Source organism: Anoplopoma fimbria, chromosome 22 (genome assembly GCF_027596085.1).
Source record: "Anoplopoma fimbria isolate UVic2021 breed Golden Eagle Sablefish chromosome 22, Afim_UVic_2022, whole genome shotgun sequence".
NCBI classification, from domain to species: domain Eukaryota; kingdom Metazoa; phylum Chordata; class Actinopteri; order Perciformes; family Anoplopomatidae; genus Anoplopoma; species Anoplopoma fimbria.
In genome coordinates this window covers 6997009-7016514 of record NC_072470.1, presented here as the reverse complement: position 1 = coordinate 7016514, position 19506 = coordinate 6997009, and the positions used below count along the sequence as shown (strand labels likewise).

The 19506-nt window shown below is 43.8% G+C and overlaps 1 protein-coding gene across 1 annotated transcript in view; it reads right to left on the bottom strand.

The window, feature by feature from the left end:
- pard3ba (par-3 family cell polarity regulator beta a) overlaps nucleotides 1-18283 on the bottom strand; it is a 123762-nt gene extending 105479 nt beyond the window's left edge. Inside the window, 2 exon segments of the mRNA XM_054624052.1 lie at nucleotides 11531-11632; nucleotides 17817-18283. Coding sequence (XP_054480027.1) covers nucleotides 11531-11632; nucleotides 17817-17933 — 219 coding nt within the window. The 5' untranslated portion in view covers nucleotides 17934-18283.
- Between the last annotated feature and the right edge of the window lie 1223 nt (nucleotides 18284-19506).

Here is a 19506-nt window from a genome sequence, read left to right as displayed (position 1 = left end):
GTACCACTCCAGCCTCTGGTCTTTACATAAGCATCAGCAACACACACACACACACACACACACACACACACATGCACAAACAAACATACACACTTCCCTATTTCATCTGCTGGTACTAATCAACCCATTTTTCTTCTCCTCTCTCATCGCTGTGTGTGTATGTGTGTGTGTGTGTGTGGTACCAGTCTATTGAGATGCTCTGCTTTTGTGCTGTTGTCATTTATCTTACGACTGCCTCCCCCTCCCCTCCCCTCCCTCCTCTCCTCTCCTCTCTCCCCCGTTTTCTCCCTCTCACGCTATTCTTCATTCTTTCTTTCTTTGAACGAGAGATGCATAATTCAGAAGGAGAGCGCGGCGTCCTGACAGCGAGTGCGGTAACCCAATCATCTCACACACACATATATACAGTTCACACACACTCACACACACAGCCACTCACATACACACACACACACACACACACTCATATATACAGTTCACACACACACACACACACACACACACACACACACACACACACAGCCACTCATATATACAGTTCTCACACACACACACACACACACACACACACACACACACACACACACACACACACACACACACACACACACACACACACACACACACACACACACACACACACACACACACACACACACACACACACACACACACACACACACACACACACACTTTCTTAACTAAAGTACAGGTTTTTAGACACCTGCTTTTTGCAAGCGCTAAAATCAAAATCACAGAGAATAAAAACTCCCACTACCCGACGCTTCCTGAACGCATCCCGGAGCCAAAAATGGATTTAAAACCGCACTTTTACATTCCAGCTGATGGAACTGTGCACAAGAACAAAACACTTTCTCCATACTGTACGGTTGTCCCCAAACATCCGTGCATCTGGTGTTGTTGCGAAAAAAAAGACTGGAAAGTCTGGAAAATCATCCCCCTCAGTGTGTACGAGTTAGATGAACAAAGAGCGGGTAAGATGCGTAGAGAATGGGCTTCTCCGTGGTGTGTAAAGCGGGATGAATATTGACGGCGCACAGGTACAAGAGAAGGAAAGCGTCTCACCCACGCTGAGCGGGAAATTCTTAGCTCTAGATATCCGTGGCGGCAGGTGAGAAATGGCAATCGATTTGAAACAAGGTGTAGACGGTTATTTGCCTTTTTTTTTTTTTAAATAATCGTCGAGCAGTTAATTGTAATTTGTGATACTCTTCTGCGGGCTGGATATTCTAAAGAACAGATGTTTAAAAGTCATTTAAAATGGAATTATTCACCTTGCAGAATGCAGGGGATGCACAAAGATGCACTCAAGCGTGGAGCAAAAACTAATCCGTGTTCAAGGGCACACACTGTACACTAAACACTCACACACACACACACACACACGTGGATGTTTCCAAGGCACTGTTTAGGGCCAACAGAGGAATGTGTGGCCTGTGTTATTTAAACAAGTAGAAAATTGGTAGCATTACCGGTGAGAGCGCGGCTAATCCCGCTCCTCTTTCAGCCTGAATCTATACAGCACACTAGCAGATGTGGAATATTACCTCTCGGGAACACACACACACACACACACACACACACACAAAAACACACACACACACACACACGTCACTCAAATGACCGCACACGCAAGATTAGAGCGGCAGCCGCAGAGACGCACGCCGTCTCCCACTCATGAACTGAAGCACACACAAACAGATGCACAATCAAACTCGTCAGCTCCTTCAAAATAAAAGAATGAACCATATACAGAGACATCAGTGCTTGATCCTCTAAATGGTTCCCTTCTTTCTGACGGACTGATCCAAACACTGAACACACAGAGGTCAATCGTGTTTGTGCAGCGGTCTAAAGATTTGCATTCGTGCAAATTAAGCAAATGAGTTATGTAAACACATTATGGATAGGAAATAAAACATTAACTTATGTCACACAGATAGGGAAACACATCTCTCTAGGATATATAAGCAAAGTAGCCTCCAATATGTCAGAACTAGGATACTTTCATACTGTGTCAAACAAAAACTTATTTGATGGTCCAAACTTTTTGCATGGACTGAAATATGTACAAAGTAAAGAAAAAAAAAAAACCACATAAAATATGCAATACTAACTTCAAAAGTTGACGTATCTATAGGCCAAGTGCAAATGTACGTTTTATTATGTAGATAAGCCTCTTATAGCCACATGCTTATAGTATCAGGACTTGGATCAGGATCATTATCCGGGCTGATATATATAATATATGTAACACATGTCCACATTATGAGACACATGCAGGAAATCTGGATCCTGGTACTTCCTGGGAATTACCATAATCCATTTGGTCCGTCCAAGAAAAATACTTTTGGCATACACAAAGTTTGTTGGCTCATTCTTTATCCATGTTCTCATACTGAAGACTATCATATGCAGGAATGTCGACTACTTACTTTTCATGGCAAAGTATCAGCTCCAAATACATTTGAATTTTCTACCTCGAAGATTGTGATCTATGATGAATTATTGGACAGCTCTGTGTTAGAAATCAAACTGAGAAATCATTTACACACACACACACACACACACACACACACACACACACACACACACACACACAGAAACACACACACACACAACACACACAAAAAAAAACACACACACACACACACACACACACACACACACACACACACACACACACAAACAAAAGATAAAACTAAAGAGAAGATTTGTGAGAAAAGAACAGTTTGCAGAGCTAACAGCTGATTGTTCTGGCTCAATACCAAAAAGGTTCTTCATGGCACAGAAGAGGTTTGAGTTCTCTCTCCCTCCCTCCCTCCCTCTCTCTCTGTGCGTCCACACACTCACATCTGTCGCATCAGCCGCAGTGATGGAGCATGTGCGCACCAACCGAGAGCGCGCACACACACACACACACACACACACACACACACACACCAGCTGAGGCACTGCGGTGCCGGTGAAAGGCCACATTATTATTTATGCACACTCATAAAGGGAGAGGGTAAACTCTTCATAAATCACACATACCCCGAGAGGCTGGGGAAGGGGGAGAGAAGGAGTGAGGGATGTGGGTGACGGGGGGGAGGGGGAGCTCCGGGCGTCGTATTTCTCGGGTCGGCAACACAAAATATCCAGCCGGCCTCGTTCATCACTCCAACACACATCAGCGGTGGTTACGCCGGTTCTGATCCGCATCCGCCGACATATTCACGGGGGGAGAAAAACGTGCACTCCCTCGACACACAGGAACCCGTGACCCCCCCTTTTTTTTTTGTCATAAACGTGCATTAAAACAGTGCACATTCCCTAAATGTATATGAACACGGAGCAAAACACACACATGTTCCAGCTCTCTTCCCCCCCAAAAGTCACAGTCTAATAATCAGCTTTCTACTCCCTGTGGCCTTTTGCAAGTCCAGCTGCTCCCTCCAACCTCCTCCCTCCTCCTCCTCCTCCTCCTCCTCCTCCTCCTCCTCCCTCCATCCTCCCTCTCCTCCCTCCTTCCTCCCCTCCCGGGATCTGACAGAGAAATAGAAGGAGTGATTAACTCTGAGCTGCGAGGCTTTTGCCCTCTCACCTGTGGCTCTCTCTCCTCCACAGGCTGCCCCTCCCTCCTCCTCCTCCTCCTCCTCCTCCTCCATCTGCCCTCCCTTGACATTCGACTTTCATACCATGCGTCACCTCTTTCTCTTCCCCCCTCTCCTTTTTCCCCTTACGGAGCTTTTGAAGTGACCGTAAGGATGTTTTTCATTATTATAATTCATCCAATTATCAATAATTTACCAGGTTTTTTTCCCCGCTGTCGCAACGATGAACTAAAAGCTTTGATAGTATTTTTCCTCTTTAGGGGTAAACATTCTGCTCCCCACAGCTGAGCGTACTTATATATATATATGTACACTATACATTACTGACACTCGGTACTTGCCGTTGCCATGGAGAGCCAACATCACTCACAGCCTGAAGGTGTTTTTCGGAGAAGAGAGGAGAAGAAAAAGAAAAAACTAAAAAGCCTCACGCGTAGATTTCTTCCCGCACCCGTCAACATGCGTGTTCCTTCCAACACGCCTTATTAGATAGTTATTGACTCAACATCAAAGCCCGGAGTAGAAAAGTGGGATTCGTGCTGCTGTTCATGTCTGCAAGCAGCAAAAGTACAAAACAGCACCTGACAGCACCATCCATCAGTTTGTATGGAGGCTGCTCCGACAGTAGGATGTTAGATAAAAAAAAGGGCTCAGCATATTTAGAACAACACTTTATATGAGCTTCATAAGGAATTTGATCTTTTTCTTCTATATAAGCCGGGTTTTCATCGGGTTTATAACATCTTAATAGCTTTTACTTCAAATAAAAATCTGAACTTTTGAATAATACGAAACAAATCACAAGATGAAAAACATAAATGTAAATTAAAGCTGCAATACTTAATTTTTTTCATTACTAGTTACCCTTTCATGTGGTCCATTGTGAATATAAATATATTCATTTTAGCTTCAGACAAAAATAAATAAACTAAATTATAGTATAGCATCACATCCGCATTGCAGCGAATGCAGACGTGTATATTCATTCTGTACGAATTCCCTCTAAATATTAATTAACTTTCCTTTTTTTATTTCCTTCTTTAGTGCAAATGTAATATATCGTATTGCCTATTTTATTGTTTGTATTCTATTCTAATTGAAATATCTGTAAAACCATTTTCCGTGTTTGTAGCGAGGAGTTGGCTATAACCACATTTTCATTATTCCATACTGTGTTGTATAACGACAATGATAAATCCCAGATTTCTTAACTTTATTTGACAGCAATCCTCATAATTAATCCATTGTTTCAGTCATTTTCCAGGCAACAATCAAACATTGCTTGTTCTGGCTTCCTTCTTTTGCTGCTTGTCTATGTTTTAGAATATTCTAAAGAGAATATTTTCAGGACAAAAATAAAATAATTATCTAATCTCTACAATTAACTGCCTTTAATCATCCATAATTGTATCATCAGTGATGTTAAAAACTAATACAAAAACACCACTCCTCCTTTCTAAAAAAGCCCCTCCCATGTCCAGTGTAGGCCGGCTAATAATTCAAGTGGCCTATTCAGACACATTACGGTCCACGGGGCTCCATTCATTAACCCAATCAGCTCGGTGATGAGGACGAGAGGCAAAAGAAACCTGAATAATAACAATAGTGTGTGCGACGCAGCGGACACAGATGCGACTTCAGCTGTGTAATTGCACCACAAATCATTAAATACTCAACCTAAATGAGTTGGATTCAGTATCAGCAGCATTTATCCTCTAGCTGCAGTGGCAGTGCACACTTCTACACACACAGACACACACACACACACACACATGTCCGGGGAGTGTGACTTTCTGCTGATTTGAGTTATTAGCAGTTGGAGTGAGCGGAGAGGGGAAACACACACACACACACACACACACACACACACACACACACACACACAGAGATGTATACACACTAGTTTGGGGCAATGTCATCCAGGAAAACAGATGGTGTGAGACTGGTGAGGTCAGAGAGTAGATTTGCTCTAAACAAGTGGATCTATAATGGATCATTAGCTGGATGTGATTAGCTCCTCTGCAGGCTGCCAAGCTAACTGATAAAGCTAACACTGACCACGAACGCGACACAAGCTCCACCCGGCTCTTTTTACTCGTATACTTCATGTGTTATTGGTGTTGGGGGTCGACACACACACACACACACACACACACACACACACACCGTGACACAACCCGTCTCTCTCCCACACGTGCACGCTCGTTACGTGCACGCGTCCTGGACCGCAGCAGGCCTGGCGGGTCAGGTTGCGGGGCCCGACCGTCTCACTCCATTAGGAGCTAATGGGTGGTGTGATGGAGACGCGGAGGGCAACGTGGAGTCCGTGTGATTAACAGAGGAACACCGAAAGGACAAGATCTGAGGGGAGCGATGACCTCGTGTGGCCTCTGGGGGCCTCTCTCACACACACACACACACACACACACACACACACACACACACACCTACGCAGAGGGGGGTGGGGGTTGGAAAAACAGAAACGGGGCCTTATCCGAAACTGAATCCCGGCCTTTTGCTTCAACGAGCTGACAAATGACTTTGGAGAGGTGCCATCGTTCAAAGTCTAAAAAAGGTGGAGCGACGGATCATCTGTAGGAATTAAAATTCAAAAAGTGCAACTTTGGCGAGAAAAACTTAAAACGAAAAGCAGACGGGCACAGGCGAGAACTCTCTCTTTAAGCCCTCCTCCAGTTCGTGATTACAATCTAACTGGGTTTGGTGAATGTGTCTGTGTGTGTGTGTGTGTTAATTGAATATAATCAGATAGAGGGCTGCTGTGGTGCTCAGATGGGTGGGGGGGTTGAATCAAGGTCAAGGCTGATGAGATATGATGAAATCAGCTCAAGTGACCGATTCCCGCCGGGCAAAAACAGTCAACCGCTCCGGTCTGATCTGATCTGATGTGCAGGCAACAGAGATAATGTGACTTCATTCAATATACTGTAATGTTGACAGGAGATTTGAATATATGAATGCATAATTGAGGTTTGAGAGAGTACATAATAAATACGAGATAAGGGCAAAAGCAACGGGAACTCCTCTTTCCCTCCATCTAATCCAATAGCTCTGCAACAAGTCTTTATGAAGGTCACACTATTTGTGAACGATAAAGATAGCAAACTTCCTGCTTCAAGTCATGATGTCAGACACAACTCTAAACTCATCAAATTCACGGGAACATCAAAATGTGTTCTGTTGAAAGAATTAATTGTCAACATCAGTCAGCAGCCGTGCAAAATGGACAAACAATATTTAGAAATATGACTTCACATAATGAGAATAACTGAGCCAAAGCCGAAAAAACATTTTAAAAGAATACCCATTTCCCCTCCATTATGTCGTTCGGCTTCAGACAATCAAATCTCGGCATGTCTGGAGCCTCCGGGCTTCGACGGCAACCTTAAGAAATAAATGTTCTTTTTTTTTTTTTTTTTTTTGCTAGAATAAAAAAAATCAATTAAGGAGACGACAGAAGGAAAACGTAATGACTGGTTCCAGGTGAACTACGGCACACCGGCCGTGTTCGTGTGAGATTTATAATGAATATTCAAATGGACCAGGTTAGGACGTATGGATCATCATTAGAATGAGATTCTAAATTGGCGTTGAAAAAGAATACATCTCTTAGACTTGCGCCAACTTTGACCCCCTTTAACCTCTATGTTCTGCACTGAGCCGTCTTATGTCTCTGTTCCTAACTTTTTAATTGCCTTTAAAACCAGATTCTATTCTTTTAATTCACATTTAAATGTTTTTATCCAGATTTCCCCATCCCTTTCTCACGTCCTTAACGCATTATGTAAAGCCCTTTGAAACGCCTTTTGTGTACGAGCGGCGCCACAGACATAAACTTGCCCCCGCCATGACATTTTTCTAATCAGCGCACTTGAACCTCATGCTCATGCTCATCACCGGCCATTCAGACAGGGCGCGGAGTCGCGGGACTATTCGGGTGCCAATCAAACGCCGGTGTTAAATGGGAGGAAGGTGAGGGAACGAGATGTCACGGAGGCGTCAAAAAAAAAAAAAAAAAAGGGCTAATCAGCACGTCGGCGCCTCGCAATCACGCTCCCATTCACTTTTGGACGTGTTTTAATGTAACGCCTTATTGTCGCCTGTCAGAGGAGGCTGACATCTGACATCTATTAAATGACTTCAGGCAGATCAGCTGATGTAACCGGCGGGAATCACATCTAGTGTGTGGAGATCTGAGGAAGTATTTGCTTGTCTTTAATTTGAAAAATTAAAAAAGTATGGAAGAAATGACTCACAAGAGGATGTGAGAGATGCTCATGACCGCAGACCTACTTTAAATATCAGAACGTGTTTCCATGAGACGGGCTCGTTTTTTTTCTTCTCAGCACCGCGTCCTCCACCGTGACGTGCTGGCGGAAGAGATGGATGATGGGAGATGGCCCCCCCCCAGTGATCAAGTGGTTGACATTTCAGAGGGAGATCAGCTGGGAATGAGCACACCCTCGCCGTCTACATCCAGCCGAGACCACACAGGAGAGTTTTTCGTGGACGCGGTGATTAAAACGGGCTAATTAAAGTGAGATGGAGGAAATCATTCCACTTTTCTTTTTTTTTTCTTCTTCATTAAATTTCCCATGAAATTAGATTTCTCGTTTGGCTGCATTGGGATGGAAGGTTGACTTTTTTTTTTCATGCGTTATTCCCTTCCCTCAACGACAACAAGGTCCGCGTGGAGCAATGTGCGTGGAATGAGGAGTGACAGTCCACTTATGAGGCGACGTTATGCTCCCCGAGTTTAATCCCACGATCGGCGTGACAAGATGGGACACTCGCACATGTTTGCCATTCAGATTTACACCAGAATGACATGAGGACGGCCTTCTAAATCGGACACCATCTTGATGGAGTTTCATTTGTGTACAAAATCACTCCAACGGAGACAGGAAGCAGCAGCCATGAAAATGCTGAACATATATGTGTAGGAGGGCTCGCCAATTTTTAACCCGGCGTATAGCTTCTACGTTAATGGCACGCTGGCATTGGACAGCCTGCTTGACAGCTCATGTGTGCCGCCGAGACTTATGGGAGTAATGGGCGCCGCTAATGCAGGATCCCCGAAGGACTGCGAGTGGCAGGGAGTGACAGCTAAATGTGCAGAGTTTGAGCACTACGTCTGTTGATACCTGCTTTAGAAACGAAAGGGGAGTGAAGAGATGGAGGGGTGATGGTGTGTGTATGGGAGTGAGTGAGTGAGTGAGTGAATAAAAGAAAAACACACACTGACACCCTGATGGAGGACGAAGCAGGTTAACTAGTCTCTAAACTACAGCCGTTTGACCTAGCAGCGTGACAAAAGAGGAAGAGATGGAAAAAGCTGTTATGTCCGCCTGCTTCTCCGAACCATTAACAAAGTAGTGGGATGTCTGACAGGTCAATGCCTCCGACTGTCTTCTGAGAGCTGTGGGGCACACACACACACACACACACACACACACACACACACACACACACACACACACACACACACACACACACACACACACACACACAGTGAAGGGTCAAAGTAGAGGAGAGCTTCATAGTATAATTGACTGAACCGTGACCTGCTCTCTCCATACTGAGGTCTTTTGTGTCTTGGAGTGTGTACTGTGTAAACGTGCTCACACCTCAGCCAAAACACCCCGTGGCCTTTCCTCGCATTCATCAGATTGAATATTAATATTCATGAGGAAGGCTGGTGGCCGGTGTGTCTCGAGATGGGGGGGTGCTAATGAACGGAGTGTGTGTGTGTGTGTGTGTGTGTGTGTGTGTGTGTGTGTGTGTGTGTGTGTGTGTGTGTGTGTGTGTGTGTTGTTCGCAGAATGCAGGAGGGGGCCGAGCTGTAATCAAATCACAGCCGCCCCTCATCAACCACCAGTGGCGCTCCTTTCCGAGGTCGCTAATGCTAACATGCTACGCTACACGCCTGCCTGCGGTTCGGCAGCAGACGTGTGTGTGTGTGTGTGTGTGTGTGTGTGTGTGTGTGTGTGTGTGTGTGTGTGTGTGTGTGTGTGTGTGTGTGTGTGTGTGTGTGTGTGTTGAGTAATGGTTAGGGGGCTTGCCCACATAAAGAGATCTGGACTCGCGGGCTAAGCTAACCACTAGGCGTACAAATAGCTCGCCATTATCTCTCATTAGCATCCGCGGCTAACACAGGGCCCACGCTGTGCGGTGGAGGGCCCCTCACAATGGGACCACTCCTGTATGATTGATGGGGAAAACAGCGTCGGCCACAATAACAGAACAAAAAAAAAAAAAAAAAAAAAAAAAAAAAGGCACTAAAGATAGAATCTGTCGGCGAGGGGTTATGAAAACGTAGACAAACAAAAGGGAGTCGAACTAATCAAGAACACCAGGCACAGCTCATTAATCTGAGAGGGCCCACGCCGTTTCGGGGAAGCACCGGAGATAAGTCGAGTTTGACTGGCACGTTACGAGGACCTGGCGCCCCGCTCGTCCTCGTCAGCCCGCTATCTTTTTCATCAGCGGCGGAAAAACTAAAAAAAAAGGATGAAATGAGGAGCGAGATGAAAGCCGGGGGAGGGAGGGCGTCTGGAGAATTGGGTGAAAGCCGAGAGAGTAAAGAAAAAAAAAAAAAAAAAAAAAAGGTAAATTAGACAGTTTCCGGGTTGCGGTGCAGGTTTTTGGAGAGGAAGCGTTTGCTCAGCAGAGCTTCCTAATCACAAAGAAACACCGCGGCGTCTCGTTAGTGAGGGAATTTGATCAAATGCTAGAGCGGGATTTGATCTGTGACACTTCATCATCACTCTGTAGAGGAAGCAGGTTTTAGGTCGATGGAGGGGAGGGGGGCGGGGGGGGCGGCTGAAAATGAGTCATTAAAATCCATGCCGTGCTCACCCTTTTATGCGCAAATAAAACAGATCTCATGATTATAATCCCATCAACCCGGAAAAATGAAGCTTCTGTTCTCCTTGATTGCAAACACATCTATTATTTAGCTCTGTCCCCCTTTCTTTTTGCCAAACTCGCAGTCCTACATGCATAAACACGCAACGCACGCGCTCTATTGTTCACTCGGCTTAAAAACACCATTGTTACCGCGCGGTACAGTGCAGGCTGAATATTCCATTTCCATTTCACTTGGCCCCTTCTTGCTGACTAAGTGTTGATAATTCATCTTCCGTCTGGGCCCACACGGGCTTATGAATATGGATTCCGGGGCAGTTTATTAGCACATCTTAGGAATGCATTATGGGGAAAATTAGCGAGAGGAATAAAAAAAAAAAGTGCTCTTTTATAGAAATCGGGGCCGCTGTCTGCGTCTGTGTTTGGAATGAATTGCGGTTAACTCCCAGCCCGATTCTGTGAAGACTTCTCATTTTCTGGATTTGTTTTCAATCTGAAATGATGTCCTTTCATCCGTCTCAGTGAAAATGAACCGTCACCACTCCAGCTCTTACTTTCTGCAGAACCAGCGGGAGGAGGAGGAGGAGAAAATAAGTTAATGTATGGAGCAAAACATGATGCTTCTGTTTTTTTCATTTTGTCACATTGGTACTGAGTCGTTTTAAGACTCCTAACGAGCAGTGACAAGCTAACCAAGGATTGGATTTACAAATACCTTGTTTGTTGGACTTCCTGTCATCCTGCCAGGCTGGAGACCGTTTCTAAAAGGAGTCAAAATAAATCCGCTACCAGTCTCTAAAGCTCGTCTGAGGACGTCGGATTCTCTGCGGTAATTTACTGCTCCTCGCTCCAGGTAAGAGGAATCAGGAAACAGCTTGCCGCTCACGCTGTTATGCCGAGCTGTCCAACCCTGTGGGACGCCGCTGTCTCTCAGATGTTGGTGTGTGGTGGATTAGAACGAGGACGGAGATGAACCCGTATGCAATTACAACGCAAGAAAGAACACAAAGATGGACCCTCGTCCTCACCTTGTCTCGGTCTTCCACTAGGTCGATCAGCAGGTCGTCCATGTCCATGATCCCTCCATCGATGTAGGTCAAGTGGTGGGTCTTCACTTCGAGCTCCTCTGGCTGGACACAAAGTTAGCAACAATTAGAATCAGAGCACGATAAAAAAGAGCAGGTTTCATTACCAACATTATGGATTTTTTTGGGTGTTATTGTACAGTTAAAGTGAGAAAAGCGACAACAAGTGAGTCTAGTTTGTCTTTAACTGGTCATACTACCATAATAATGTCACAAAAACACAAACACAAATTTTTTTTTTTTCAAAAAGTTCCAGAAACACAAATCCTACATGTCTCACAATTTTTTTTTTTTTTTTACAGAGCTTTGTTTGAAGATATCAATATAAAGTCTGGTAAAAAAAAATAACTCCACTCTGCCATTGTGCTCCACTGTGAATGCTTTGTTTACAGCAACAACATGTGACAACAATGCTGACAGTCAGTCAACATAATAAACACACACACACACACACATATATATCCAGACCCAGCAGCAGGATACCCCGTTTGTTCAGCAGGTACAGTAGCAGCAGGTGACCTACATTACGCTTCACATGCACAACAGAAAGTACAGTTTGTGCAGAGGAATGTGAAAGTGAGTAGGGGGGGGTGGATGGGAACTTTTTTTCCAGTTTTGCTGTTCTGTGGGGCACATTCCGGGCCGCTTTTTTCGCCGTCACCTTGTGGACGGAGGTCAGGGTGAACACACACACACACACACACACACACACACACACACACACACACACACACACACACACACACACACACACACACACACACACACACACACACACACACACACACACACACACACACACACACACACACACACACACACACACACACACAGAGACACAGAGAGCAGGAAGTACCCCGCCGGGCGCTCCGACTGTTGTCAAAAGGGAACTTTTGACTCGGCTGCAATCTGTGATCTGCGTGCTGTTAACATAATCAACAGAGAAGTACACGAACAATAGCATCTTCCCCTTTTTTTGTTCGAGTGGGAGTAGAGAAATTGAAGATGAGGTTGATGATAAATTAGGTAAATAAAGAGAAACACAATGTCATTTAAACCTCCTGGATGGGTCGAATGTAGCCTTGATAGAGACATATTTGCAATTTTCTTTATTAAAGTAATTTCTCGACAAGCCTTTAGAGTTTCTTACGATGTGTGCAGTAGAAAAAATAGCCCATTGGGAACTGCCCATACCCATAAGCAATCTGTCCAGAGCGGCACAAGACTACATTAGCAGCTAAATTAGCAGCTATGGGCGATAATGACTTTGGACGAGACCCAGCGAGTGGCTTCTGCTGTATCATCCAGACCCGTTGTGAAAGGGCCCTCTTTTTTTTCCTCCGCTGCATCCGAATGTGAATCACACGGCACAAAAAAATAAAAGAAAGAAGAAGAGGGTGTGTCGGCCGTGCACAATAGGCAAAGTCTATTCTCTTAAAAAACAAATGGCCGCGAGACAGAGCTTTTCCCTTTTCTTCAGAAGTGGCCTGTGACGTTGGATCGTGATAGATAGAGCAGGGAGACATATGCAACGGCAACTGGCCTACAAACACGCTGCAGTTTACCCACAATGCAACAGGGTGTTGGTACACAGACAGACATGCACTCCAGTGATCCGGAGCCAAGAAAAACAGTTTGAAAGGCCAACAAAGACACAGAGTAGATACCTGCATCATTGTTTTTGATTCTGTGTGACACAGGTTTTATAAAGACAACCAAACGCAATGCATGCTGGGAAGCTACGGCCGGATTTACACAAACATGTGGAATCTCGGGTGAAGGGAGGCAATGCAGGATCATCTCAAAAAGGTCAGAGAGGGTTTGTGTGAAACGAGGGTCATGTGACCAAAACAACCCGCCAAAGACATCCCAAGGCATGGGAGAGATGGATGATCTTTCAAAATAAATAAATAAACAAATTTGCTACAAATTTGAGTTAATGCTCAAAGATGATCATTAGATCCGTTTTAACATTGTACCAGAATATAAAACAATATATTTTAAAATCAGAAACAGTGTATTTATATATCATTTATTTGGGTTATTTTTAATGTTAATGTTCTATGTGAGATGGACACATTGAAACCGGTGGAGCACAAATAGATGTAGCAAAATACATCAGGGCAAAGCATTTACACCTCGCCAGCAAAACCGGTCCAACCTGAATGACTGCCGGCATTCTTCTGCCTCCAACCGACACTGTTCCCAGTGTGTGTGAGAACCAGTGTGTGTTTGTGTGTGTTTGTGTGTCTGTGTGACAGCAACAGCAGCCAAGTGAAGCTCGCTAATTGGCCGTTATGCAGTGACGTAGCTCATCCCCGGCATTAAGACACACACCTTTATGAAATAAGAGGTATTAGTGTGATTTTTTTTTTTAAATCCGCGTCGGTGGATCAGAGCACAGCGGAGCCTAAGTGTTAATTAGCATCACCTCTGCTGCGTACTTGTGCTTCTGTTTCCTTTAGCCGGGAAAAATTACATTAAAAAAAAAAAAAAAAAAAACACACTTCCCTCTCTTTCTACCTCGTGATGAAAAGGGGATGAACGTATGACACTTCAGAGGGAAAGTAATCTATGGAGGGGAAAAAAAAAAGACCCTCCTCTGAAGTCCCTCACTGTCAATCCATGGTAATTCCCCTTTGTATCTTGGATTCTTCCCATGACGTGAAAAAACAAAAAGGAGTCGGGAGGTCGGTCAATCAACGGCGGAGGATATATAACCGTGACAGTTTGAAGAGTAAATTCTCTGCAAATTACACCATTAATACCCCCCGTCATTTAAAGCGATATCTTCTCCCTTTCTAGCTCTCTGGTGAGCAAACGTGGTGGTGGTGGTGTTGTGGACGCTGTTTCAAACTATGAAGAACACACAGATAACACACTATTCTTTTTCCGTTTGGTAGAGCACATTTTGGGCTGTGATATCTAGCTGGAACATTTTTTTGTCAGGTCTTTTAGGTGCCTTCACGTCTCTCTAACTGAGGTATTTTTCCTGTCGTGATGTCTGGAAATGCTCAAAAGTTCAAAGTCGCATGCCAGCGGGCGTCTGTCCTGCCACACTTCCCTTCAGCTAGCCTCAGGATGCCACTCTGTAGCTATACAACTATTTGAAGTATTTTCCTTCAGGGGATAGAGTTTAACACGATGCTAAGTTAGAATCAGTGTCAATCTGCCTGAACACATTCAAACCCAATGACGCGTACGTTTTATCGGCCTTCTGCATAGCTGAGCTGTGACACACAAACTAGCTCACACTGGACAACTCCTCTCACTCCCACACACACACACACACATGAGGAGGAGGGCAAAGTGCTTCCGGCTTGTTTACTGCGCTGTCAGGTGTCAGCACAGAGTTGGTATGGGGGCTGTAATGGGAACTGAACCTGCAGGGACAGACAGAGCATGAGACGGAGAGAGAGAGAGAGAGAGACAGCTACAGTACCCGGCCCTGTCCTCCTGAGAACACACAGCACTCACAGTCTACATGCTGGTCCCCCAGGCTACAGTCCTGAACCGACACAGAGACTGAGACTCTTCACGCCCGCAACTGTGGCCTTTTTTTTTTTTTTTTTTTTTTTTTTTACGTCATCGTGGACTGAAATGATGAGTCAAAGGTCATCTGTAATAACTTTGATCATTGATCGATCTTTTAAAGGCATTTATTAAACAAAATGAGTTGGTTTCAGTGTCTCAAATGTGAAAATTTTGAATTGTGTGAGGAGCATTTCATTGGAAGCAGCCCTGGATTAGACACTTTTCTATAGAAATAGGTCCTGATTCTCTACAAATCAAGCCTTGTACTTCTTTATTGTGTAACAATATGGATGCCAGATGGAAGTTAAGAACTTAATCAAACATATATACTATTATTTAGAAATCTTACAGTGACACCTTGGGTGCAAATCTGTACGCAACTCCCCCGACCTTCATGGCAATAGCAGTGATGGAATAACGTGTGGAAAACGATACGAGAAAAACTGTTGTCACGTTCACGATACACATTTATGCAGTGTGATTTACAACTGTGTACAACAAGTCTGAACACAGTTCCTTAAAGGAGCTTTGTCAGTTAACATGACAACATTCTTTTCAGCGATGGATACACGAAAGCAGCCCGAGATTACAAACAAATAAACTACTCTAACTAAACTACTACCTAAAAAAGGTGAGGCCTATGCAAAATCCTGCTCACACACACACACACACACACACACACACACACACACACACACACACACACATTCTGGTCCGATCTATTCGGTCCTCTCTGACAGCCGGACTGTCCTCGCGGTGATCTGCTTCTATAGAAAGGAGGATGCAACGGACTGCCGAGTCAGCGTCCAGCACAACTCCTAATCAAGACGCTCTTTGGAAAGCAATCAAAGGGGCACCGAGCAGGTGGCTCAACGTTTAGCCGGATTCAGCTCGCCGTGTCTCGCTGAGCTTCAACAGGGACCGCCGGGTACAGAGCGGGGACGGCTGTGGCAGAAATGTGTCAGCTCAGGGGACACCGAGCAAGATGAGCTCCTCCTTGTGTGTGTGTGTGTGTGTGTGTGTGTGTGTGTGTGTGTGTGTGTGTGTGTGTGTGTGTGTGTGTGTGTGTGTGTGTGTGTGTGTGTGCTCCTTCAGCGAGAGGAAGCAATCCATCAAGCCACACATCCAGCCGATCCATCCTTCCATCCCCGCTTCCTCAGGCCCTCTCGCATCTCCACATGCCAGCCTCTTTGCTTTGCCAAGCGGGGGCGGGCTGAAGTGTGTGTGTGTGTGTGTGTGTGTGTGTGGGGGGGGACACACTAACCAACCAACCGATAAGACCCCAAACCTGTCACCAATCCTAATCCCCAATCACTCACTGGACAAAGCATCCTGTCCGCGGCCACGTCAAGGACATCAAACAGTGGACTCCCACCTGCCCGCCGAGATACCAGGGCTTAAAACAGGGGGCCCATTGTACAGGTAGACAGCTGAAGGGGCCGCAGCCGGCGCCACTCACGTCCTCGCAAGAGACCAAAACCCACACCGGCACCCTATCACGCCGGGACAGCGTGCACATACATGGCGGCTGATTAATAAAAAGGTCAATTCGGCAGGATGATTAATGAACGAGTGATTGCAGCATCTGTGTGGGAGTGTGTGTGTGTGTGTGTGTGTGTGTGTGTGTGTGTGTGTGTGTGTGTGTGTGTGTGTGTGTGTTGGGGGGGATTCAAAAACAACACACGTCACACAGGAGGACAACACTGTACACTAGTTATTGGTCAGTGCGTTGTTTTTTTTTGGTGTCTCCACTGCCCCTCAACCTGTCTGATCCTACAGTTCCCACAATGCCTTTCGTCTCAGGTATGACATTTGGTGCATCCAGATGTTACATGGAGGCAGAGTGGGGTTTTTTTTTCCATGTGCATGTGCCAGTCACACCCCTTACTCATGATCCACAATGCTCTGCAGCTGCATTGCATTCTGGTGCGGCGGTTTCTTAAGTGTGGGATTTTTGACCATGAAAAAGTGCAAAAATGTTATTTAAATTCAATGTTAAGTTTAACACTTGACAATTGAAATGTTTCCATTTTTATACTACCCTGAGCCTTCCTCTTATCACTTATTGTTTTCGTATTAGTTTGTTGCACTTATTGTATTCATATTAGTTTGTTTCTGTACTTTTGCTCTGGTTGATGCTTTTAGATGATTGTTTAAGAAAGGAGATACACTTATGACTTCTGGTGACTAGTAGTTCTCTTGAATACCTATGTTGAATACACTTATTGTAAGTCTCTTTGGATAAAAGCATCTGCTAAATGACTGTAATGTAATGTAATGTAATGTAATGTTATAGAAACTTTTAACAGCAGTTACACTCTGCACCACCACAGTCAGACAACAAGAACAACAACAACAAATGAAATAATAGTAAAACTTGTTATGAATGATACTTGTACTTGCATGACATGTAAAAGTTTAGTGAACCAAACTCTAGTTTCTTTTTGGTGGACAAAATAAAACATTATCTCACCACAAACACTTCTCTGTCTCATTTTAAACTAGTATCCTTAGTTATATCAGTATGAACATAGCCACAAATTGATCACGTGACACCATAGCCAAGTTATGGGAGTTGTTGCTCTTATGAAACATGAGGAATAAGTGGAATTAAAACATGTTTTACGTGGTAACAAACACTTGAATGTATGTGATGGGGGAAGCCCAGAGGACATTGAGTAGTAGTGAAATGTACCTGCTCCAAAATCCTGCGGTATCTGCGGGTAGCTTGGTCGACCAAATCCCGCACATTCCATCCAGCTTTACAGGGAACCACCACCGAGGTGTCCCCGAACGTCACAGTGACTTTCATAGCAGCTGGAAAGTCGAAAGTTATTTTTTTTTTTTTTTGAGGTGGAAAAGAATAAAGAAATGAATCCAAGTTTCGGTTTAGGATGTCTACCCAGGTGCTGCTCCTTGTTCTGGGGGCGAGAAAAGAAAAAAAAAAAAAAAGTGGCACCTGTGCGTCGAAACTGGAGCAACAGGTGTCTCAGGTCGGGTCGAAATCACGACGAAGTTTACCTGTCCGCCTTCACCGAGCTATGCACCTGAATGCAACATGCTCATTTGAAGCAAGTCGTGTAGAAATGTAATTTGCTTACAGCCGTAAAGTGCGTTTGTCCGTCATGTTGAGCGCCGCGCTGATCCACCCAAACATAACAAACCGAGCGAGGAACCCGGAAGAAATCACAGTACTTCAGGAAACTGCATTCCCACTGACAGTCCACCACACTTATCATTTTTAGTTTAATAGTTTATTCATTTATGTGTCTTTATTTTGACAATGTTGCTCTTCAAATTGTTTATTTTTTTTATATATATATTATATGATACAGTACCAGACAAAAGTTTGGACAAACCTTCTCATTCAACTACTTTGAAGAATATAAAATATAAAACATATTCTGGTTTGTTTGAGCATTTGTTTGTTTACCACATAATTCCATATGTGTTCCTTCATAGTTTGGATGTCTTCAATATTAATCTACAATGTAGAAAAAAATAATAAAAATAAAGAAAAACCATTGAATGAGAAGGTGTGTCCAAACTTTTGACTGGTACTGTACTTTTTAAAGCTTTTAATAGAAACACATGTTGGACAATGATCACCCATCACACATTTATTTCATTAAAAATGAATTAGAATGCAGTTAACACAATGGTTATGTAATCCTCTAAACCCTCACTTTACAACACAAAAAAAATAAAAACTGCTTTATTATAGGAATGTATTTCATATATGGAATAACTACATTAAATTGCAGTTAAAACAACATTCATATTTAATCTACTAACCAGGTTTTACACTGCTCCAAGGGAGAATAATCGCAGTTTTTTTTAAATACAACAAACACACCACAGGTCATGTGACAAGAATCCACCAATCAGCTCCTCGGGACTTGTTTCATCCTTTACATCCGTTTCCAAAGACATCACATCAGGTTGAAAGGTCAGCCAAACTGCAGCTGGTCAGTCAGGTTGAGATAAAAAAAAGAATCATACTTAATAAGAGGCCGTTATTGTACATTTTTACCCCCTAGTTTTATTTCCCAGGTATTGTTATGAGCTACTTTAAAGATAAACATTTTACATACACAGCCTTTAATCTACTTATTAACAATTAATCATTGATTTGAACAGAACAAAGTCTGGAATGGTTCCCTACACCTTAATGGCCCTGTAAAAATGATCAAACATTAAAAAAATACATTTTAATATGTGATAGTTTAACATTGACAGTGCTCATACTCCTCCATAATGAAAACCTTTATTTTTAATAATTTATTTTGCTTATAATGGACATTTTTTTGTCTTATGTAACACTTTGAATGTATATTCTGGTTTTTTAAACCATTTCCTAAATGCCATCATTTGTGTGTCTACAT